At 49.2% G+C, this 24,734-nt stretch overlaps 1 protein-coding gene across 4 annotated transcripts in view; it reads left to right on the top strand.

Annotated features, from left to right (window-relative positions):
• LOC134922808 (uncharacterized) overlaps positions 1–24,734 on the top strand; it is a 338,146-nt gene that overhangs the window by 227,041 nt on the left and 86,371 nt on the right. For all 4 annotated transcript variants that reach the window (XM_063920697.1, XM_063920699.1, XM_063920696.1 and 1 more), the window contains 2 exons: positions 12,541–12,699; positions 12,886–13,009. In XM_063920697.1, the coding sequence (XP_063776767.1) occupies positions 12,541–12,699; positions 12,886–13,009 (283 nt within the window). The remainder of the gene's footprint in view (positions 1–12,540; positions 12,700–12,885; positions 13,010–24,734) is intronic.

The raw sequence follows: 24,734 nt of genomic DNA, 5'->3' as shown, positions 1-24,734 counted from the left end.
CGGCAGTCACTGAGGGTGCAGGGCGCTGGAAGGGGGGCGCCCTGGGAGGCAATGAAAACCTATTTTTGGCTAAAAATACCTCACATATAGCCTCCGGGGGCTATATGGAGATATTTAACCCCTGCCAGAATCCGTTAAGAGCGGGAGACGAGGCCGCCAAAAAAGGGGCGGGGCCTATCTCCTCAGCACACAGCGCCATTTTCCCTCACAGAAAGGCTGGAGGGAAGGCTCCCAGGCTCTCCCCTGCACTGCACTACAGAAACAGGGTTAAAACAGAGAGGGGGGGCACTAATTTGGCGTTAGAAATATATAAAAAAGATGCTATAAGGGAAAACACTTATATAAGGTTGTCCCTATATAATTATAGCGTTTTTGGTGTGTGCTGACAAACTCTCCCTCTGTCTCTCCAAAGGGCTAGTAGGTCCTGTCCTCTATCAGAGCATTCCCTGTGTGTGTGCTGTGTGTCGGTACGTGTGTGTCGACATGTATGAGGACGATGTTGGTGAGGAGGCGGAGCAATTGCCTGTAATGGTGATGTCACTCTCTAGGGAGTCGACACCGGAATGGATGGCTTATTTAGGGAATTACGTGATAATGTCAACACGCGGCAAGGTCGGTTGACGACATGAGACGGCCGACAAACAATTAGTACCGGTCCAGATGTCTCAAAAACACCGTCAGGGGTTTTAAAACGCCCGTTTACTTTAGTCGGTCGACACAGACACAGACAGGGACACTGAATCCAGTGTCGACGGTGAATAAACAAACGTATTCCTTATTAGGGCCACACGTTAAGGGCAATGAAGGAGGTGTTACATATTTCTGATACTACAAGTACCACAAAAGAGGGTATTATGTGGGATGTGAAAAAACTACCGTAGTTTTTCCTGAATCAGATAAATTAAATGAAGTGTGTGATGATGCGTGGGTTCCCCCCGATAGAAAATATGGGCGGTATACCCTTTCCCGCCAGAAGTTAGGGCGCGTTGGGAAACACCCCTTAGGGTGGATAAGGCGCTCACACGCTTATCAGAACAAGTGGCGGTACCGTCTATAGATAGGGCCGTCCTCAAGGAGCCAGCTGACAGGAGGCTGGAAAATATCATAAAAAGTATATACACACATACTGGTGTTATACTGCGACCAGCGATCGCCTCAGCCTGGATGTGCAGAGCTGGGGTGGCTTGGTCGGATTCCCTGACTAAAAATATTGATACCCTTGACAGGGACAGTATTTTATTGACTATAGAGCATTTAAAGGATGCATTTCTATATATGCGAGATGCACAGAGGGATATTTGCACTCTGGCATCAAGAGTAAGTGCGATGTCCATATCTGCCAGAAGATGTTTATGGACACGACAGTGGTCAGGTGATGCAGATTCCAAACGGCACAAAGGTGTATTGCCGTATAAAGGAAGAGGAGTTATTTGGGGTCGGTCCATCGGACCTGGTGGCCACGGCAACTGCTGGAAAATCCACCGTTTTTTACCCTAAGTCACATCTCTGCAGAAAAAGACACCGTCTTTTCAGCTTCAGTCCTTTCGTCCCTATAAGAGTCATATCTGCCCAGGGATAGAGGAAAGGGAAGAAGACTGCAGCAGGCAGCCCATTCCCAGGAACAGAAGCGTTCCACCGCTTCTGACAAGCTCTCAGCATGACGCTGAGACCGTACAGGACCCCTGGATCCTACAAGTAGTATCCCAGGGGTACAGATTGGAATGTCGAGACGTTTCCCCTGCGCAGGCTCCTGAAGTCTGCTTTACCAAGGTCTCCCTCCGACAAGGAGGCAGTATGGGAAAAAATTCACGAGCTGTATTCCCAGCAGGTGATAATTAAATTACCCCTCCTACAACAAGAAAAGGGGTATTATTCCACACTATATTGTGGTACTGAAGCCAGAAGGCTAGGTGAGACCTATTCTAAATCTTAAAAAATTTGAACACTTACAAAGGTTCAAATCAAGATGGAGTCACTCAGAGCAGTGATAACGAACCGGGAAGAAGGGGACTATATGGTGTCCCGAGACATCAGGGATGCTTACCTCCATGTCCCAAATTTGCCCTTATCACTAAGGGTACCTCAGGTTCGTGGTACAGAACTGTCACTATCAGTTTCAGACGCTGCCGTTTGGATTGTCCACGGCACCCCGGGTCTTTACCAAGGTAATGGCCGAAATGATGGTTCTTCTTCGAAGAAAAGGCGTCTTAATTATCCCTTACTTGGACGATCTCCTGATAAGGGCAAAGTCCAGGGAACAGTTGGAGGTCGGAGTAGCACTATCTCGGATACTGTTACAACAGCAGGGGTGGATTCTAAATATTCCAAAATCGCAGCTGATCCCGACAACAAGTCTCCTGTGCTTAGGGATGATTCTGGACACAGTCCAGAAAAAGGTGTTTCTCCCGGAAGAGAAAGCCAGGGAGTTATCCGAGCTAGTCAGGAACCTCCTAAAATCAGTGCATCATTGCACAAGGGCCATGGTAAAAAAATGGTGACTTCCTTCGAAGCAATTCCAGTCGGCAGATTTCATGCAAGAACTTTTCAGTGGGATCTGCTGGACAAATGGTCCGGATCGCATCTTCAGATGCATCAGCGGATAACCCTATATCCAAGGACAAGGGTGTCTCTCCTGTGGTGGTTACAGAGTGCTCATCTTCTAGAGGGCCGCAGATTCGGCATTCAGTTTTGGATGTTGGTGACCACGGAGGCCAGCCCGAGAGGCTGGGGAGCAGTCACACAAGGAAAAAATTTCCAGGGAGTGTGATCAAGTCTGGAGACTTTTCTCCACATAAATATAGCTAAGGGTAAATTTATAATGCTCTAAGCTTAGCAAGACCTCTGCTTCAAGGTCAGCCGGTATTGATCCAGTGGGATAAAACATCACGGCAGTCGCCCACGTAAATAGACAGGGCGGCACAAGAAGCAGGAGGGCAGTGGCAAAAACTGCAAGGACTTTTCGCTGGGCGGAAAATCATGTGATAGCACTGTCAGCAGTGTTTCATTCCGGGAATGGAAACTGGGAAGCAGACTTCCTCAGTAGGCACGACCTCCACCCGGCAGAGTGGGAACTTCATGGGGAAGTTTTCCACATGATTGTAAACCGTTGGGAATTACCAAAGGTGGACATGATGGCGTCCCGTCTGAACAAAAAACGGGACAGGTATTGCGCCAGGTTAAGAGACCCTCAGGCAATAGCTGTGGACGTTCTGGTAACACCGTGGGTGTACCAGTCGGTGTATGTGTTCCATCCTCTGCTTTTCATACCTAAGGTACTGAGAATTATAAGACGTAGAGGAGTAAGAACTATACTCATGGCTCCGGATTGGCCAAGAAGGACTTGGTACCCGGAACTTCAAGAGATGCTCACAGAGGACTTATGGCCTCTGCCGCTAAGAAGGGACTTGTTTCAGCAAGTACCATGTCTGTTCCAAGACTTACCGCAGCTGCGTTTGACGGCATGGCGGTGGAACGCCGGATCCTAAGGGAAAAGGCATTCAGGAAGAGGTCATTCCTACCCTGGTCAAAGCCAGAAAGGAGGTGACCGCACAACATTATCACCACATGTGGCGAAAATATGTTGCGTGGTGTGAGGCCAGGAAGGCCCCACGAAGAAATTTCAACTCGGTCGATTCCTGCATTTCCTGCAAACAGGAGTGTCTATGGGCCTCAAATTGGGGTCCATTAAGGTTCAAATTTCGGCCCTGTCGATTTTTCTTCCAGAAAGAATTGGCTTCAGTTCCTGAAGTCCAGAAGTTTGTCAAGGGAGTATTGCATATACAACCCCCTTTTGTGCCTCCAGTGGCACTGTGGGATCTCAACGTAGTTCTGGGATTCCTCAAAACACATTGGTTTAAAACCAGTCAAATCTGTGGATTTGAAGCATCTCACATGAAAAGTGAACATGCTCTTGGACCTGGCCTGGACCAGGCGAGTGTCAAATTGGTGGTTTTTTTCTCAAAAAAGCCCATATCTGTTTGTCCATTCGGACAGGGCAGAGCTGCGGACTCGTCCCCAGTTCTCTCCCTAAGGTGGTGTCAGTGTTTCACCTGAACCAGCTTATTGTGGTGTCTTGCGCCTACTAGGGACTTGGAGGACTCCAAGTTGCTAGATGTGGTCAGGGCCCTGAAAATATAGGTTCCAGGACGGCTGGAGTCAGGAAAACTGACTTGCTGTTATCCTGTATGCACCCAACAAACTGGGTGCTCTTGCTTCTAAGCAGACTTTTGCTAGTTGGATGTGTAATACAATTCAGCTTGCACATTCTGTGGCAGGCCTGCCACAGCCAAAATATGTAAATGCCCATTCCACAAGGAAGGTGGGCTCATCTTGGGCGGCTGCCCGAGGGGTCTCGGCTTTACAACTTTGCCGAGCGGCTATTTAGTCAGGGGCAAACACGTTTGTAAAATCCTACAAATTTGATAACCTGGCTAAGGAGGACCTGGAGTTCTCTCATTCGGTGCTGCAGAGTCATCCGCACTCTCCCGCCCGTTTGGGAGCTTTGGTATAATCCCCATGGTCCTTTCAGGAACCCCAGCATCCACTAGGACGATAGAGAAAATAAGAATTTACTTACCGATAATTCTATTTCTCGGAGTCCGTAGTGGATGCAGGGCGCCCATCCCAAGTGCGGATTATCTGCAATACTTGTACATAGTTACAAAAATCGGGTTATTATTGTTGTGAGCCATCTTTCAGAGGCTCCGCTGTTATCATACTGTTAACTGGGTTCAGATCACAGGTTGTACAGTGTGATTGGTGTGGCTGGTATGAGTCTTACCCGGGATTCATAAATCCTTCCTTATTGTGTACGCTCGTCCGGGCACAGTATCCTAACTGAGGCTTGGAGGAGGGTCATAGGGGGAGGAGCCAGTGCACACCACCTGATCCTAAAGCTTTACTTTTTGTGCCCTGTCTCCTGCGGAGCCGCTATCCCCCATGGTCCTTTCAGGAACCCCAGCATCCACTACGGACTCCGAGAAATAGAATTATCGGTAAGTAAATTCTTATTTTTTTTTAGCCTGACTCGAAAAGAAATCTAGATTCTGTGTGTTAACGCCCGTTAACAGTTAATTTAACGTGCGAGAAAGAGGGTTGCTAAATTAATAGGCCCAGGCAGTGGCGGATTTAAGGTTCAGGCCGCCCCTAGGCACAAAAGTTTTGCCCGCCCCCACCCAGGCAGGCTCACACACATAAAGGGAGGGAGCAAAGCCATGGAAGGGGGAGAGGCCAGCTGAGACTGTCCGGGAAAGCTCTCTTCTCCCTCTGCAAACTGCTGCTGTCTCAGTCCCACTTCTCACCCCAGCTGTGTTTCTCACTCTGCTGAGGAAGGGAAAAGAGCTCCAGCCCACTATGCACAAAGCAGCATGTGGCAGGGAGCTGTGTGTTACTCACAATTATTGAACCCTGATGAGTAACCATCACTCACCACGACCCCTTCCTCTCTTACCCATCAGCTGCTGATCCTGGCTGTCACCATTGCTGAGCAGACGACATTCCTGCTGATAGTATTTATTGAAATAAAGGATCAGACGATCAGTAGCTGCTGAGATGCTGGGTGGAGGGATGACAGCTCTGCCGCCCCCAGTAGGTGCCGCCCCTAGGCACGTGTCTTCGGGCATTAAATGGGGCTAATTGAATTCAGCCCTCACACTTTAACCCTTAGCTAATTTCACATGTTACTTCTTAAGAAATACTGGCTGTTAAATAAGTCATGCCCTTAATAGGACATCATATTTCATGTGCCACAGAAACAGGGTGGCAGCATTAGGGATCTTGCTCTGGAATTGTGCCTGACATCTGACCACACTGATCACAGCAAGAGAAGCTTGTTTCCAGAAACAATGTTTTACTAACTTGCCCCCATTTCTCTATCATCACAGTGATTTTAAAAGAACTAGAATAGAAAATATATATTTGTATATTTGTATCCTTTTACCAAATAAACTCATTATATATTATATGGTATCAGGGCCAGTGCTAGGGTGTTCGGCGCCCCCCCTGCAAACTATAAATTTGCGCCCTCTCACACCTTACAAGGGACAGCACATATAATTGCCCCTGTAGCAGTGATGCTTATATACATAATGCTCCCTGTAGTAGTGCTGCTTACACACGTAATGCCCCCCTGTAGCAGTGATGCTTACACACGTAACGCCCCCTGTATCAGTGACGCTTACACACGTAACGCCCCCTGTACCAGTGACACTTACACACGTAACGCCCCCTGTATCAGTGACGCTTACACACGTAACGCCCCCTGTATCAGTGACGCTTACACACCCAACACCCCCTGTACCAGTGACTCTTACACACGCAACGCCCCCTGTACCAGTGCTGCTTACACACGTAACGCCCCCTGTACCAGTGACACTTACACACGTAATGCCCCCTGTAGCAGTGACGCTTGCACACGTAACGCCCCCTGTAGCAGTGATGCTTACACGTAACGCCCCCTATAGCAGTGACGCGTACACGTAACGCCCCCTGTAGCAGTGACGGTATACAAGATGCCCCTGTAGCAGTGACGCTTACACACATTATGCTGCACAGTCACACACACACACCACATACACACATATATACATACACACACACACACACACACACACACATACTGTACACAGGGCTGGCAACAGAAATCTTGGGGCCCGGTACAGTGATGTCTCTGGGGCCCCCTCAGGTTATATATATATATTTGTTTTATATATATATATATATATATATATATATATATATGCCCTGCATCCCCTCACCAATCCACTCTTACCATGGGGAGAGACTCACCTGCGCTGCACTCCCCAGTATCCAGAACACCGCACAGCAGGTACCATGAGACCCTCACAGCCCAACAGAATGGGCCGGCACAGGGCACAGGAATCTTGGCCAGCGGTGCTGCTGCCATGTCCCATAACTTCTGCAACAGAGCTGGACATGGAAGAGCGGGTGCACACTTGCCCCGCACAGTCACTGTGTGTGATAGGATCCTGTCACTCTGAGGCTGCGCCCACACTGCTTACAGCTTGTTGCCCTATTTGGACAAGAAAGCTCACATCCGTGTCGGGCACTAAGTGGCATATCCTTGCAGGGCCGGCTCAGGGTCTTTTTGCGACTCGGGCGGCCATAGGGGGTGTGGCTTCATACAGGGGGCGTGGTCAGTTACGCCCCCTGTACAGTAGTAGCGCAGCTGAAATGATGTGCGGTGCGCGATGACGTCATCGCGCACCTCACAGCAAAGGTCCTCTCCACGAAGGAAAACTAGACGCTACGCGTCTAGTTCCCTTCGTGGAGAGGACCTTTGCTGTGCGGTGCACGATGACGTCAACGCGCACCGCACATCATTACAGAAAAGGTCCTCTCCACGAAGGGAAACTAGACGCGTAGCATCTAGTTTCCCTTCACAGCGGGCAGCCCATGAAGGGAAACTAGACGCGTAGCGTCTAGTTTCCCTTCACAGCGGGGCAGCGGGACAGCGGCCAGTGGCAGCGGGGGGCACAGCAGCAGCGGATCTTGCCGTGGTGCGGTTCCCTCCAGATGGCGCCGGCGCCCTCCGGGCAAAAGTCCTGCTTGCCCGTGGCAAGATCCGCTACTGTATCCTTGGGGCCCCTCTGATCCTTGGGGCCCAGTACAGGTGTCCCCTTTGACCCCCCCTTGTCGCCGGCCCTGACTGTACATACATTACACACATACACAGTCGTACAAACACACACATACATATAGATACTGTATATACACACACACACACACACACACACACACACACACACATACATATATACACACACACACACACACACACACACACACACACTTTCGCTCACTCACTCTCTCATACCTCCCAACATTCTTGGCTGAAGAAGCATACTTCCGCAATCAGTGCCAGCAATGTGGGTGGGGATCCCGCAGCGATACAATTACCGACCGCAGGTGTTCTATCGTATATATATTTAACTCCGGCTAAGATTCATAGAATTTGGCCTGAGCAATTAGACCTCTGTTGGAGATGCCTTGCGGAAATGGGAGATATCATACATATATTTTAGTCTTGTAAAAAATTAGGCCCGTTTTGGGCAGAGATAGAAACCTCATGTTTCAAATTACTGGGACTAGAGTACAAATTACTCCCAAGATGGCGCTATTACATATATTCCCCCAAAGCAATTTGAAACTTCACTGCTCTCTCATTCAGCCACCACTCCTCCTCCTACTCTCATTTTACTTCCACTTTTTACCCCACCCACACTATGGCCAGGCTGGCAACATCCCCCATTAATCCTTGTCTTCCTAATCCTTTATTCTGTCCCCTGGTACCACCTCTATCCCTCTCTCCCAGTCTCCTACATCTCATCCTCTCTCCTCTCCTCTGTCTACCATCCTCCCCTCTGCCTCCCTTCCCCTCCTCTTCTATTTCCCCATTGCAATTTACTTCTGCCCCTTCACACCATTTCTACCCCACCACTCAACCCTGCTCTCTCCCTCCTCTGCCTGTCTCCTCACCTCTCCTCCACCAGCATCAAACTGCACTCCCTCCCTGTCTCACTCCTGCAGTCTCCCTTCCTAGCCAAGGCTCCAGCTCCATCATTACACCCTCTTTATCCCTTCCTTTCAAATTACTCCTACCTCAACGCTACAGCAATCCTGATAATCTCATTCACATCTCTCCCACAAACTCATACCCCCTATCCTGTGCACTCTGGAATGCCAGATCTGTTTGTAACAAACTGGCCCCCACTCATGATCTTTTCATTTCCAACTCCCTGCACCTCCTGGCCGTTACAGAAACCTGGATTACTCCCCATGACACCACTTCTCCTGCTGCTCTCTCTGCTAGGGGCCTCACATTCTCACACACACCCCGACCCGGGGGTCGCCATTGGGGTGGTGTTGGGATCCTTTTACCCTCAAGCTACACATACCAACTTATGCCTCCAGAACCATCTCTTACATTCTCTACATTTGAGGTCCATGCAATACACCTCTACCAACCTACTAATCTTCGAGTTGCTGTCATTTACCGTCCACCTGGCATTTCCTCCAAATTCCTCGACAACTTTGCTTCCTGGCTACCTCACTTCCTCTCTTCTGACATTCCCTCCATTATTCTAGGTGATTTCAACATCCCTATCAATAACCCCACAAAATCACCTGCCTCTAAACTCCTTAACCTCACCTCTTCACTTGGTCTCTCCCAGTGGACCACCTCACCCTCCCATGTGAACGGGAGCTCACTGGATCTGGTTTTCACTCACCGCTGTGATATTTCTGATTTCTCCAATTCCCCTTTTCCCCTCTCTGACCACCACTTGCTCTCTTTCAACTTATCTATCTCTGCTTCCCCATCTCTCCCTCCTAAGGCTACCATCACTAAGCGTAACATTGAGGCTATTGACACCTCATCCCTATCCTCCCTGTTTGACTCACTTCTCTCTCCTCTTCTCTCTCTCACATGCCCTGAACGAGCCACATCCCTATACAATGCTTCTCTTACTTCTGCCCTTGACTCTGTTGCTCCACCAACCACTGTTCACCCTCGCAGATCAACACCTCAACCTTGGCACACCAAATGCACCAGATATCTACAAAAATGCTCACGTACTGCCGAGCGACAGTGGAGGAAATCACGCTCTAAAGCAGACTTCCTCCTTTTCAAATTCATGCTCTCATCCTTCAGTGCTGCCCTTTCCCTCACTAAACAATCATACTTCAAAATCCTCATCTCTACCCAGTCTTCCAACCCCCAGCGCCTCTTTGCCACTGTTAACTCCCTCCTCTGCCCACCACCACCTCCTCTCCCTTCCTCATTGTCTGCTCTTGACTTTGCCACTTATTTCACATCCAAGATTGACTCCATATACGTCAGGATATCACATCCCACCAGACCAGCAACCAGCCACCACCCATCCCTTGCCACCCCTCCCCTTCCCTCTTACCAACTCTGACATCTTTCTCCCATGTATCTGGTGAGGAAGTCATGGCCCTCATCCGTTCCTCCCCCCACCCCCCACAACCTCCCCGCTCTACCCTATCCCCTCCCACCTCCTCCGCTACCTCTCTCCTTCTGCCTGTTCCCATCTTGCCCACCTTCTCAATCTCTCCCTCTCATCAGGCACTGTCCCCTCTGCCTTCAAGCATGCTCTTGTCTCCCCTATTCTTAAAAACCCTACCCTTGAACCTAACACTCTCTCCAACTATCGACCCATCTCTCTCCTCTCCTTTGCCTCCAAACTTCTTGAGCGTATTGTCTATAATCGCCTCACTGCCTTTCTTTCTTCTCACTCACTGCTTGACCCATTCCAGTCTGGTTTCCGTTCTCTCCACTCCACTGAAACTGCCCTCACAAAAGTCTGCAATGACCTCCATGCAGCCAAATCTAAGGGCCACTACTCTCTGCTTATTCTTCTTGACCTCTCTGCTGCTTTTTACACTGTGGACCACCCTCTCCTTCTGCAAATCCTTCACTCTCTTGGTCTGCGTGATACTGCCCTCTCCTGGCTGTCCTCCTACCTCTCTGATCGTTCCTTCTCTGTCTCCTCTCATGATGCTACCTCCCTCCCACTTCCACTAAATGTTGGTGTCCCCCAAGGCTCTGTTCTTGGTCCTCTCCTTTTCTCTCTCTATACATCCTCTTTAGGGGAACTCATTAGTTCTTTTAACATCCAATACCACCTCTATGCTGATGACACTCAAATCTACCTCTCCTCCCCTGATCTCTCCACGGCTATCCTCACTCGTACCTCAAACTGTCTTTCTGCTATCTCTTCCTGGATGTCCCAGCGCTTTCTTAAACTCAACATGTCTAAGACTGAGCTGATCATCTTCCCACCCTCCCGCACAGCCTCACCTCCCACAATCTCATTATCCATTGATGGCACGACTATCTCCCCTAGCCCCCAAGTATGCTGTCTTGGCGTAATCCTTGACTCCTCCCTCTCCTTCAAACCACACATTCAGCACCTCTCACAAACCTGTCATTTTCATCTCAAAAACATTTCCAGAATCAGACCTTTTCTCACCCAGGATGCCACTAAGATCATTATTCACTCACTGATTATTTCCAGACTGGACTACTGTAATCTCCTCCTAACTGGCCTCCCTGACAATTACCTCTCTCCCCTTCACTCTATCTTCAATGCTGCTGCCCGGCTAATCTTCCTCACCAAACGCACTACGTCTACCTCCCCTCTCCTACAGGCCCTTCACTGGCTTCCCTTCCCTTTCAGAATCCAATTCAAACTTCTCACACTCACTTACAAAGCACTCACCCACTCCTCTCCCATCTACATCTCTGACCTTATCTCCCTTTACTCTCCCACCCGTCCTCTTCGCTCTGCTAATGCACGCCAACTCTCCTGTCTTCTGATTACTTCCTCCCACTCCTATCTCCAAGATTTTTCACGTGCTGCTCCCTTTCTCTAGAATTCTTTACCTCTCCCCCTCAGACTCTCCACCTCTCTACAAAACTTCAAACGGGCTCTTAAGACCCATTTTTGTACCAAACCCAGCCAAATCTCATCCTAACCCTCTGTTCCACGCTCTCAATGTACCCCATCTGTGTCACCCCTGTCTGTCTACCCCTCCCCTCAGAATGTAAGCTCTCACGAGTAGGGCCCTCTTCCCTCATGTGCTTATACTTTTCTTACTTTAATAATCCTCAACTGCCCAGATCCTGCAGTTTTTTGGCCACCTGGAACTTATCTCTATGTTGTTTACTGGTGTAGTTATGCTTAGTTACCCTGTACTTGTCCTATATTGTCTTCAACTGTAAGTCACTGTTTTCCTGTTTTGACCATGTGCATATGTACTCTGTAATTGGGCGCTGCGGAACCCTTGTGGAGCCATATAAATAAAGGATAATAATAAGTATTGGCAATATACAGAGATATATATTGAGCCATGTTCTTATAGTCACCAGAATGACCATTGCACAACTGTGGAAGCAAGAACAGACCCCAGCTATCTTCATGGTGATAAATAAAAATAATTGGAACTTTTTAATAAGAAACTTAACTCTAATATAGTGAAGAGATGGCATCATTGGGAGCTCTTTAAGGAATAACGGGGAGATCCCACTTAAGGGGACTTTTGGAGACTTTAGAGATATAGGTTTGCCAGAGTATAGTATCTGTCCATATAAACTCTTTAAGAAAATTGTCAGATTATTAGTTAACTGCGTAAAAAAAAAAAATATGATCCTGTAACATAATGTGTGTCTTGTATTGTGTACCTTAGAGATAAATGTTTATCCCCTCTTATTTGTAAAATGTATATTGTGAAATAAGAAATCTAAAATTGTATAAATATATATTTTCTATAATATATAAGAGATTAATGTGCGTCTGTTATCTGGGGTAGAAATCTAGAAGTGAATGTGGAAGTATATAGTACATGGAGATCGGGAGTAAGTGTGAAATAACAAGAATGCTTAAGAACTAAGGAGCCAGTGGTATTCTATAAAATACTAGGTTATACAGGACATGTACTAAGAATGATAACCATGATCCAAATGCTGCATAAATGTATTACTGATCTGTTCTGCCACAGTGTAAATAGCTTCATGGGTCGGGAGTCTCTTCTGCTGGAGCTCCGAGACCGTATGAGGTCTGCTGACAAACACCTGGTCATATTACACGGGGGCCCTGGCAGTGGCAAGAGTGCAGTTATAGCCAAAGTGGCTGCATCAGTGGCACAGTGGCTAACAGGGTAAGTTGCCTTGATACATAAACTAAAACATTAGTGTTGTTGCTCTGTATGTTCATTAAGCAAAACCCTTTCTTCTCTACTACTTTCTCTCTACTAGCTAATATGTCATCATGGTGAGCAATGTATAATCTTCAGGCTTCATTTGTGTCTCTAACACTGAATATGTTCGTTATGATTGTTCTTCAGAGACCTCAGAGTTGTGACTCGATTCATTGGTGCTACTGGTGAAAGCCGAAACATTCGTCTGTTACTACAGAGCCTTTGTTACCAGATAGCAGACATATACAGCCTGCAAATACAGTTCTCTGAGGTAACCTCCATGCATTAGTATCTATCTTCTCTTATGTGAAATGTTGTTGTAGTTGCTTTTGTTTGATAAATATGTTCACTTTGGCCAGTTGTGAATTGCTAATATAAATGACAAAATGTATCTAGGCATACTTTAATTCCTCCCAAACTTATTGAGCAGTATATATTGGAATATTGCATACAGGTATATAGGTGGCCTGTGATATCACCATATTCATGGCAGTAATGAACAAGCACACCCGCATGTGCAGCATTGGCCTTACTCAGCTTCAGGTGCAGTTTTGCTAAAATAGCAATAAACATCTTAGTGATATTTGGTGGACCCCTTTCTTTGAAAGTAAAGCATTCATAACCATAACCAGAAATAACGACACTGAGACTTGAATTTTGGCAGAAAATTGCTAGCTATTTATTTGTCCCTAACCATTAGGAAACCTGTAATAAAGAGATTAATTTAATATGCCGCTCCAGCTGGCATATGGTGGCGGCCCAAAAGAACGGCTCACTTAATCTAAATTAAACTTAAATAACTCAACCCTATAAATTTACTAAAACTTACCATAAACCGGTAATAGGTGACAACTCAACCCCCACAGTGACTACCCACCGCTCCTGGGTGCCCTGCCGCTGCCTTCCCGGACGGGTGGTCAAGCGGCCATAAGTCGATGGAGGTGAGTGCACCTAAACCACAACCAACTGTAAAACACTACAGTTTTCTCTACAATACGAAACTGCCGTTCTTTTCCGCCAATAAATAGCCAACGAAAACAGCCAACAACTTAGAGCCAAAGCACCACGTGCCACAATTTCCAACTACCAGGGCGGGAGGGTGGGAAACCAGATCACCAAGAGACTTAAAATGGCTTCACCTTCCCCATATATATCAAGCCCTCCCCTTAAAGAAGGCTGTACTTTCCTCACAGCTAGGTCCACCCCTCCCCAGATGTTTAACTCTTTCCTCTCCTATGCAGTCAATACTCTCTTCTAAACATCTTAGTGATATTTGGTGGACCCCTTTCTTTGAAAGTAAAGCATTCATAACCATAACCAGAAATAACGACACTGAGACTTGAATTTTGGCAGAAAATTGCTAGCTATTTTTCTCTATCGTCCTAGTGGATGCTGGGGTTCCTGAAAGGACCATGGGGAATAGCGGCTCCGCAGGAGACAGGGCACAAAAAGTAAAGCTTTAGGATCAGGTGGTGTGCACTGGCTCCTCCCCCTATGACCCTCCTCCAAGCCTCAGTTAGATTTTTGTGCCCGGCCGAGAAGGGTGCAATCTAGGTGGCTCTCCTAAAGAGCTGCTTAGAAAAGTTTAGCTTAGGTTTTTTATTTTACAGTGAGTCCTGCTGGCAACAGGATCACTGCAACGAGGGACTTAGGGGAGAAGAAGTGAACTCACCTGCGTGCAGGATGGATTGGCTTCTTTGGCTACTGGACATTAGCTCCAGAGGGACGATCACAGGTACAGCCTGGATGGTCACCGGAGCCTCGCCGCCGGCCCCCTTGCAGATGCTGAAACAAGAAGAAGGTCCAGAATCGGCGGCATGAAGACTCCTCAGTCTTCTTAAGGTAGCGCACAGCACTGCAGCTGTGCGCCATTTCCTCTCAGCACACTTCACACGGCAGTCACTGAGGGTGCAGGGCGCTGGAAGGGGGGCGCCCTGGGAGGCAATGAAAACCTATTTTTGGCTAAAAATACCTCACATATAGCCTCCGGGGGCTATATGGAGATATTTAACCCCTGCCAGAATCCGTTAAGAGCGGGAGACGAGGCCGCCGAAAAAGGGGCGGGGCCTATCTCCTCAGCACACAGCGCCATTTTCCCTCACAGAAAGGCTGGAGGGAAGGCTCCCAGGCTCTCCCCTGCACTGCACTACAGAAACAGGGTTAAAACAGAGAGGGGGGGCACTAATTTGGCGTTAGAAATATATAAAAAAGATGCTATAAGGGAAAACACTTATATAAGGTTGTCCCTATATAATTATAGCGTTTTTGGTGTGTGCTGGCAAACTCTCCCTCTGTCTCTCCAAAGGGCTAGTAGGTCCTGTCCTCTATCAGAGCATTCCCTGTGTGTGTGCTGTGTGTCGGTACGTGTGTGTCGACATGTATGAGGACGATGTTGGTGAGGAGGCGGAGCAATTGCCTGTAATGGTGATGTCACTCTCTAGGGAGTCGACACCGGAATGGATGGCTTATTTAGGGAATTACGTGATAATGTCAACACGCGGCAAGGTCGGTTGACGACATGAGACGGCCGACAAACAATTAGTACCGGTCCAGACGTCTCAAAAACACCGTCAGGGGTTTTAAAACGCCCGTTTACTTTAGTCGGTCGACACAGACACAGACAGGGACACTGAATCCAGTGTCGACGGTGAATAAACAAACGTATTCCTTATTAGGGCCACACGTTAAGGGCAATGAAGGAGGTGTTACATATTTCTGATACTACAAGTACCACAAAAGAGGGTATTATGTGGGATGTGAAAAAACTACCGTAGTTTTTCCTGAATCAGATAAATTAAATGAAGTGTGTGATGATGCGTGGGTTCCCCCCGATAGAAAATATGGGCGGTATACCCTTTCCCGCCAGAAGTTAGGGCGCGTTGGGAAACACCCCTTAGGGTGGATAAGGCGCTCACACGCTTATCAGAACAAGTGGCGGTACCGTCTATAGATAGGGCCGTCCTCAAGGAGCCAGCTGACAGGAGGCTGGAAAATATCATAAAAAGTATATACACACATACTGGTGTTATACTGCGACCAGCGATCGCCTCAGCCTGGATGTGCAGAGCTGGGGTGGCTTGGTCGGATTCCCTGACTAAAAATATTGATACCCTTGACAGGGACAGTATTTTATTGACTATAGAGCATTTAAAGGATGCATTTCTATATATGCGAGATGCACAGAGGGATATTTGCACTCTGGCATCAAGAGTAAGTGCGATGTCCATATCTGCCAGAAGATGTTTATGGACACGACAGTGGTCAGGTGATGCAGATTCCAAACGGCACAAAGGTGTATTGCCGTATAAAGGAAGAGGAGTTATTTGGGGTCGGTCCATCGGACCTGGTGGCCACGGCAACTGCTGGAAAATCCACCGTTTTTTACCCTAAGTCACATCTCTGCAGAAAAAGACACCGTCTTTTCAGCTTCAGTCCTTTCGTCCCTATAAGAGTCATATCTGCCCAGGGATAGAGGAAAGGGAAGAAGACTGCAGCAGGCAGCCCATTCCCAGGAACAGAAGCGTTCCACCGCTTCTGACAAGCTCTCAGCATGACGCTGAGACCGTACAGGACCCCTGGATCCTACAAGTAGTATCCCAGGGGTACAGATTGGAATGTCGAGACGTTTCCCCTGCGCAGGCTCCTGAAGTCTGCTTTACCAAGGTCTCCCTCCGACAAGGAGGCAGTATGGGAAACAATTCACGAGCTGTATTCCCAGCAGGTGATAATTAAATTACCCCTCCTACAACAAGAAAAGGGGTATTATTCCACACTATATTGTGGTACTGAAGCCAGAAGGCTAGGTGAGACCTATTCTAAATCTAAAAAAAAAAAAAAATTTTGAACACTTACAAAGGTTCAAATCAAGATGGAGTCACTCAGAGCAGTGATAACGAACCGGGAAGAAGGGGACTATATGGTGTCCCGAGACATCAGGGATGCTTACCTCCATGTCCCAAATTTGCCCTTATCACTAAGGGTACCTCAGGTTCGTGGTACAGAACTGTCACTATCAGTTTCAGACGCTGCCGTTTGGATTGTCCACGGCACCCCGGGTCTTTACCAAGGTAATGGCCGAAATGATGGTTCTTCTTCGAAGAAAAGGCGTCTTAATTATCCCTTACTTGGACGATCTCCTGATAAGGGCAAAGTCCAGGGAACAGTTGGAGGTCGGAGTAGCACTATCTCGGATACTGTTACAACAGCAGGGGTGGATTCTAAATATTCCAAAATCGCAGCTGATCCCGACAACAAGTCTCCTGTGCTTAGGGATGATTCTGGACACAGTCCAGAAAAAGGTGTTTCTCCCGGAAGAGAAAGCCAGGGAGTTATCCGAGCTAGTCAGGAACCTCCTAAAATCAGTGCATCATTGCACAAGGGCCATGGTAAAAAAAATGGTGACTTCCTTCGAAGCAATTCCAGTCGGCAGATTTCATGCAAGAACTTTTCAGTGGGATCTGCTGGACAAATGGTCCGGATCGCATCTTCAGATGCATCAGCGGATAACCCTATATCCAAGGACAAGGGTGTCTCTCCTGTGGTGGTTACAGAGTGCTCATCTTCTAGAGGGCCGCAGATTCGGCATTCAGTTTTGGATGTTGGTGACCACGGAGGCCAGCCCGAGAGGCTGGGGAGCAGTCACACAAGGAAAAAATTTCCAGGGAGTGTGATCAAGTCTGGAGACTTTTCTCCACATAAATATAGCTAAGGGTAAATTTATAATGCTCTAAGCTTAGCAAGACCTCTGCTTCAAGGTCAGCCGGTATTGATCCAGTGGGATAAAACATCACGGCAGTCGCCCACGTAAATAGACAGGGCGGCACAAGAAGCAGGAGGGCAGTGGCAAAAACTGCAAGGACTTTTCGCTGGGCGGAAAATCATGTGATAGCACTGTCAGCAGTGTTTCATTCCGGGAATGGAAACTGGGAAGCAGACTTCCTCAGTAGGCACGACCTCCACCCGGCAGAGTGGGAACTTCATGGGGAAGTTTTCCACATGATTGTAAACCGTTGGGAATTACCAAAGGTGGACATGATGGCCAGGGCCGGCTCCAGGCCTACTAGCACCCTGAGCGAGAAAATGTAAAAGTGCCCCCCCCCCCCCCCCCCCCATGCGCGCGCCGAAGGCGCGCGCGCTCCTGGAAAAGTGGGCGTGGCCTCTTGAAAAGTGGGCGTGGTCTCGTCCCCCAGCAGTGCCAGCTACACATGACATGCCCTCCAGCAGTGCCAGCTACACGTGCTAGTGTTCACTTTTTAGGGCAGGTTGCTGATCACAGGGAGGGCACATTTTTAAGTTAGGTGGGCAAAATGATGTACATACTGTAATGCTTGTTGTTCCCATTTCCACACGCTAAAGTATGGACAGTGCGCGCCGAAGGCGCGCAGCAAAAATTTAGGGGAGTTACTTCGTGGGGAAGGTGCGTAGCCACATTATAGTGGCAATTCACATTACACCACACAGTAGTGCAGCTAATACACATTGCACCAGGTAGAACCTCCTATAAGAGCACGTTAGACACATTGCGCCAGGTAGAGCACTGAGACACACTGCCCAGCCACAGACGCCTAGCGGGAACACTACATGATATGCCCCCCAGCAGTGCCAGCTACACATGACATGCCCCCCAGCAGTGCCAGCTACACGTGACATGCCCCCCAGCAGTGCCAGCTACATAAATGGCCACACAGTTCCAGATGGATAAATGCCCCCACAGCGCAGATATGCCCCCACAGTGCCACATACATTAATGCCCTCACAGTGCAAGATATGCCCCCACAGTGCAAGAAATGTCCCCACAGTGCAAGAAATGCCCCCACAGTGCAAGAAATGCCCCCACGGTGCCAGATACATAAATGCCCCCACGGTGCCAGATACATAAATGCCCCCACGGTGCCAGATACATAAATGCCCCCACGGTGCCTGATACATAAATGCCCCCACGGTGCCTGATACATAAATGCCCCCACGGTGCCTGATACATAAATGCCCCCACGGTGCCTGATACATAAATGCCCCCATGGTGCCTGATACATAAATGCCCCCACGGTGCCAGATACATAAATGTCCCCACGGTGCCTGATACATAAATGCCCCCACGGTGCCTGATACATAAATGCCCCCACGGTGCCAGATACATAAATGCCCCCACGGTGCCAGATACATAAATGTCCCCACGGTGCCTGATACATAAATGCCCCCACGGTGCATGATACATAAATGCCCCCACGGTGCATGATACATAAATGCCCCCACGGTGCCTGATACATAAATGCCCCCACGGTGCCTGATACATAAATGCCCCCACGGTGCCTGATACATAAATGCCCCCACAGAGCCAGATAAATGCCCCCACAGTGCCAGATATGCCCCCACAGTGCCAGATATGCCCCCACAGTGCCAGATATGCCCCCACAGTGCCAGAAATGCCCCCACAGTGCCAGATAAATGCCCCCACAGAGCCAGATAAATGCCCCCACAGAGCCAGATAAATGTCCCCACAGTGCCAGATATGCCCCCACAGTGCCAGATAAATGCCCCCACAGTGCCAGATATGCCCCCACAGTGCCAGATATGCCCCCACAGTGCCAGATATGCCCCCACGGTGCCAGAAATGCCCCCACAGTGCCAGATAAATGCCCCCACAGTGCCAGATAAATGCCCCCACAGAGCCAGATAAATGCCCCCACAGAGCCAGATATGCCCCCACAGTGCCAGATATGCCCCCACAGTGCCAGATATGCCCCCACAGTGCCAGATATGCCCCCACAGTGCCTGATATGTCCCCACAGTGCCTGATATGCCCCCACAGTGCCAGAAATGCCCCCACAGTGCCAGAAATGCCCCCACAGTGCCAGATAAATGCCCCCACAGAGCCAGATAAATGCCCCCACAGAGCCAGATAAATGCCCCTACAGTGCCAGAAATGCCCCCACAGTGCCAGAAATGCCCCCACAGTGCCAGAAATGCCCCCACAGTGCCAGATAAATGCCCCCACAGAGCCAGATAAATGCCCCCACAGAGCCAGATAAATGCCCCCACAGTGCCAGAAATGCCCCCACAGTGCCAGAAATGCCCCCACAGTGCCAGATATGTCCCCACAGTGCCTGATATGCCCCCACAGGGCCAGATATGTCCCCACAGTGCCTGATATGCCCCCACAGTGCCAAATATGCCCCCACAGAGCCAGATATGCAATGCCCCCACAGTGCCAGAAATGCCCCCACAGTGCCAGAAATGCCCCCCACAGAGCCAGAAATGCCCCTACAGTGCCAGAAATGCCCCCACATAACCAAAAATGCCCCGTGTGCCAGAAATGCCCCCACAGTGCGGATCTCCCCCCCCCCAAAAAAAAAATACCTGCGGCGCTGGGGAGGAGTACTGCTGTCCGCCTGTGTGGGAGCGCTGGCGGGCGGGCGGGAGGCCGGGCGAGTGAGCCTGAGCCTGGGTCCGGGCTGGCGGGCGGCCACTTGTGCAGGCGGGCTATGCGCGGCGCCGGCGTCTGACGTTAGATACCGGCGCCGCGCAGCGCGCATACACAGCGCGACCGCCAAATGCTGCAGCAGCACACACACAGGGCCGGCTCCAGCATCGAATATGGCGGCGCCAGCGCGTGGCGCCCATTAAGGGTGGCGCCCTGCGCGGCCGCTCTATTCGAACATGCCTAGAGCCGGCCCTGATGATGGCATCCCGTCTGAACAAAAAACGGGACAGGTATTGCGCCAGGTTAAGAGACCCTCAGGCAATAGCTGTGGACGTTCTGGTAACACCGTGGGTGTACCAGTCGGTGTATGTGTTCCATCCTCTGCTTTTCATACCTAAGGTACTGAGAATTATAAGACGTAGAGGAGTAAGAACTATACTCATGGCTCCGGATTGGCCAAGAAGGACTTGGTACCCGGAACTTCAAGAGATGCTCACAGAGGACTTATGGCCTCTGCCGCTAAGAAGGGACTTGTTTCAGCAAGTACCATGTCTGTTCCAAGACTTACCGCAGCTGTGTTTGACGGCATGGCGGTGGAACGCCGGATCCTAAGGGAAAAGGCATTCAGGAAGAGGTCATTCCTACCCTGGTCAAAGCCAGAAAGGAGGTGACCGCACAACATTATCACCACATGTGGCGAAAATATGTTGCGTGGTGTGAGGCCAGGAAGGCCCCACGAAGAAATTTCAACTCGGTCGATTCCTGCATTTCCTGCAAACAGGAGTGTCTATGGGCCTCAAATTGGGGTCCATTAAGGTTCAAATTTCGGCCCTGTCGATTTTTCTTCCAGAAAGAATTGGCTTCAGTTCCTGAAGTCCAGAAGTTTGTCAAGGGAGTATTGCATATACAACCCCCTTTTGTGCCTCCAGTGGCACTGTGGGATCTCAACGTAGTTCTGGGATTCCTCAAAACACATTGGTTTAAAACCAGTCAAATCTGTGGATTTGAAGCATCTCACATGAAAAGTGAACATGCTCTTGGACCTGGCCTGGACCAGGCGAGTGTCAAATTGGTGGTTTTTTTCTCAAAAAAGCCCATATCTGTTTGTCCATTCGGACAGGGCAGAGCTGCGGACTCGTCCCCAGTTCTCTCCCTAAGGTGGTGTCAGTGTTTCACCTGAACCAGCTTATTGTGGTGTCTTGCGCCTACTAGGGACTTGGAGGACTCCAAGTTGCTAGATGTGGTCAGGGCCCTGAAAATATAGGTTCCAGGACGGCTGGAGTCAGGAAAACTGACTTGCTGTTATCCTGTATGCACCCAACAAACTGGGTGCTCTTGCTTCTAAGCAGACTTTTGCTAGTTGGATGTGTAATACAATTCAGCTTGCACATTCTGTGGCAGGCCTGCCACAGCCAAAATATGTAAATGCCCATTCCACAAGGAAGGTGGGCTCATCTTGGGCGGCTGCCCGAGGGGTCTCGGCTTTACAACTTTGCCGAGCGGCTATTTAGTCAGGGGCAAACACGTTTGTAAAATCCTACAAATTTGATAACCTGGCTAAGGAGGACCTGGAGTTCTCTCATTCGGTGCTGCAGAGTCATCCGCACTCTCCCGCCCGTTTGGGAGCTTTGGTATAATCCCCATGGTCCTTTCAGGAACCCCAGCATCCACTAGGACGATAGAGAAAATAAGAATTTACTTACCGATAATTAGTGATGAGCGAGGTTCGGTTTTACTCGGTTTTACTCGGTTCTCAAAACGGCATCTTATTGGCTATCCAAAACACGTGACATCCGTGAGCCAATAAGATGCCGTTTTGAGAACAGAGTAAAACCGAGTAAAACCGAGTAAAACCGAACCCGCTCATCACTACCGATAATTCTATTTCTCGGAGTCCGTAGTGGATGCTGGGCGCCCATCCCAAGTGCGGATTATCTGCAATACTTGTACATAGTTACAAAAATCGGGTTATTATTGTTGTGAGCCATCTTTCAGAGGCTCCGCTGTTATCATACTGTTAACTGGGTTCAGATCACAGGTTGTACAGTGTGATTGGTGTGGCTGGTATGAGTCTTACCCGGGATTCATAAATCCTTCCTTATTGTGTACGCTCGTCCGGGCACAGTATCCTAACTGAGGCTTGGAGGAGGGTCATAGGGGGAGGAGCCAGTGCACACCACCTGATCCTAAAGCTTTACTTTTTGTGCCCTGTCTCCTGCGGAGCCGCTATTCCCCATGGTCCTTTCAGGAACCCCAGCATCCACTACGGACTCCGAGAAATAGAATTATCGGTAAGTAAATTCTTATTATTTGTCCCTAACCATTAGGAAACCTGTAATAAAGAGATTAATTTAATATGCCGCTCCAGCTGGCATATGGTGGCGGCCCAAAAGAACGGCTCACTTAATCTAAATTAAACTTAAATAACTCAACCCTATAAATTTACTAAAACTTACCATAAACCGGTAATAGGTGACAACTCAACCCCCACAGTGACTACCCACCGCTCCTGGGTGCCCTGCCGCTGCCTTCCCGGACGGGTGGTCAAGCGGCCATAAGTCGATGGAGGTGAGTGCACCTAAACCACAACCAACTGTAAAACACTACAGTTTTCTCTACAATACGAAACTGCCGTTCTTTTCCGCCAACAGCGAAAGACTCATCCCCACAGTCTTTCGCACCGCCACCATAAACCTACCCTAACTCCTGCAAAGCGAAACCTAGATCCTCCAGAAAAAACATCATCCCCTCATCGGATAGATGTACTCCATCGCGCCGGAAAAGGTGGCTGTCTCTGAACCGTATCCTCGGGTGGCGAACCACCCTCCCACCGTGGGACAGCACCCACTTTGCCACCGCTCCGTTCACCTTTTTCCGGGCCTCATCAATCTGGCGACCATCCGCCACACCCCTCCAACACAACCTTGGCACCATCATGGAAAAAACCAACACACAATTGGTCCATTGCGCGGTCACACTTGCCAGATCCTGTATCATGGCCCACCGCAGCTCCAAGGATGTCCTCTTCCCCAAGTCGTTGCCACCTAGATGGACAACCAAAACCTTAGGGACTCCATGCTTGCTGGCCTGACTCACTAACCTACTCCTCAGCTCACCCCACATCATCCCGCGCCAGCCAAGCCATCTGACACCCTGTATTCCAAACAATGCCTGAGACCCTTCTGAGGCCACAAACCTGGCCGCCCAGTAAATGTAAGAGTGGCCAACCACCCAAATGGTCAAATTGTCTTCAAACCATCCTGAAGGGAAAAAGAGGGGTAGAATTGATTACTAAGAGGCTTATTCATTGTTTATACTGAAGGATCTGCCAAAAAAGAAAACTTTAGGACTCGCTATTGCAGCAGTCACGGCCTAGCCGACTGCACCGTGTTTCGTTGCCAATTTAGAAGTGCAATTAAAGACACAAAGGGGGAAGATCAAATAAAATTAAATAAAATAAAAACAGGGGGGGGGGGGGGGTATAAAATGGGAAACACATGTAATAACTCAGCTGGAGATGAAACGTAAAGACCTGCTGAGGGACTCTGATTAGACCAAATTAGCCGAATTATGGATTAGAATTCAGTCCGTCAAGTCAGGCAAAAATCGCAAATAACTCCAGACCCCCGCTGCCGGCTCATGCCAGCAACGGCGAGTAGCTAATCCCTGAGTAGGAGAAAAAAGGGGGAACACCAACAGACGCACAACACCATAAATTCACAGAACTGTAACAACATAATACATTGCAATCTACACAAAGCACCAAGCGCAAACCGACCTCTCATGTGACGGGGCGAATATATCGTCTATAACTTGATGATTTCCATCGCCCCACCGCCTGTATTTCCGTTCTGGAGTAACCCGCCGCAGCAGCCGACGTCGCTGCGCCTATGCGAAAGGAGTGGGTACCGAAAGCAGTGGGTGGGAGGCCCAGGCCCGCCAAACAGCGACTCAGCATCCATCGAAACTGGTATTTCGTGACTGGCAGCCCATCATAATGCAACAGCCAAGACCCCTCCTTAACGGGTCGCACCCCCACGTATTGCATTGCCAGCCTCACCGGGCAAACGCTCTCCTCCTGCGCTGTAACCATTGTAACCCAGCGCCCTCTCCCCACTTGATCCGTTTTGGAGCGTCGTAACCTGCACAGCAAGGACCTCTCACCCACTACCACGTCCTCGACCAGCATACGCGAATCTGCTCTCTTGGAAGGCGCTACCAACTCAGAAACTCGAAAGGCTCCGTGGAAAGCCATTGAGAACGCCAAACTAAACAAAAGCGTCTCAAACCTGGACGACGCAACTCGCCCTACCGCCTTGATTACGGCCGGCAACAACGCCGCATCGATGGGCCGCCTCCTATCTGGTGGCGACGGCGCAACTCGCGCCCACCCTTTCATTGCCTTCCGCAGAACTTCGCTTTTTGTTACGTCAGGGACGCCTCGCAGCTTGCAGAAAAACGAAATGCCTGCCAAATACCGAGAAACCACTGCTCGTGACCTACCGGAGACGTAGAGCTGCCACATAAAGGAAAGCATCAGCCGATGCCTGCTCTTACCTTGATGCTGACGCCCCCG

This window comes from Pseudophryne corroboree, chromosome 1 (genome assembly GCF_028390025.1).
Source record: "Pseudophryne corroboree isolate aPseCor3 chromosome 1, aPseCor3.hap2, whole genome shotgun sequence".
Classification (NCBI taxonomy): domain Eukaryota; kingdom Metazoa; phylum Chordata; class Amphibia; order Anura; family Myobatrachidae; genus Pseudophryne; species Pseudophryne corroboree.
Note: the sequence above shows the minus strand (reverse complement) of the source record. Positions and strands in the feature narration are given on the sequence as shown.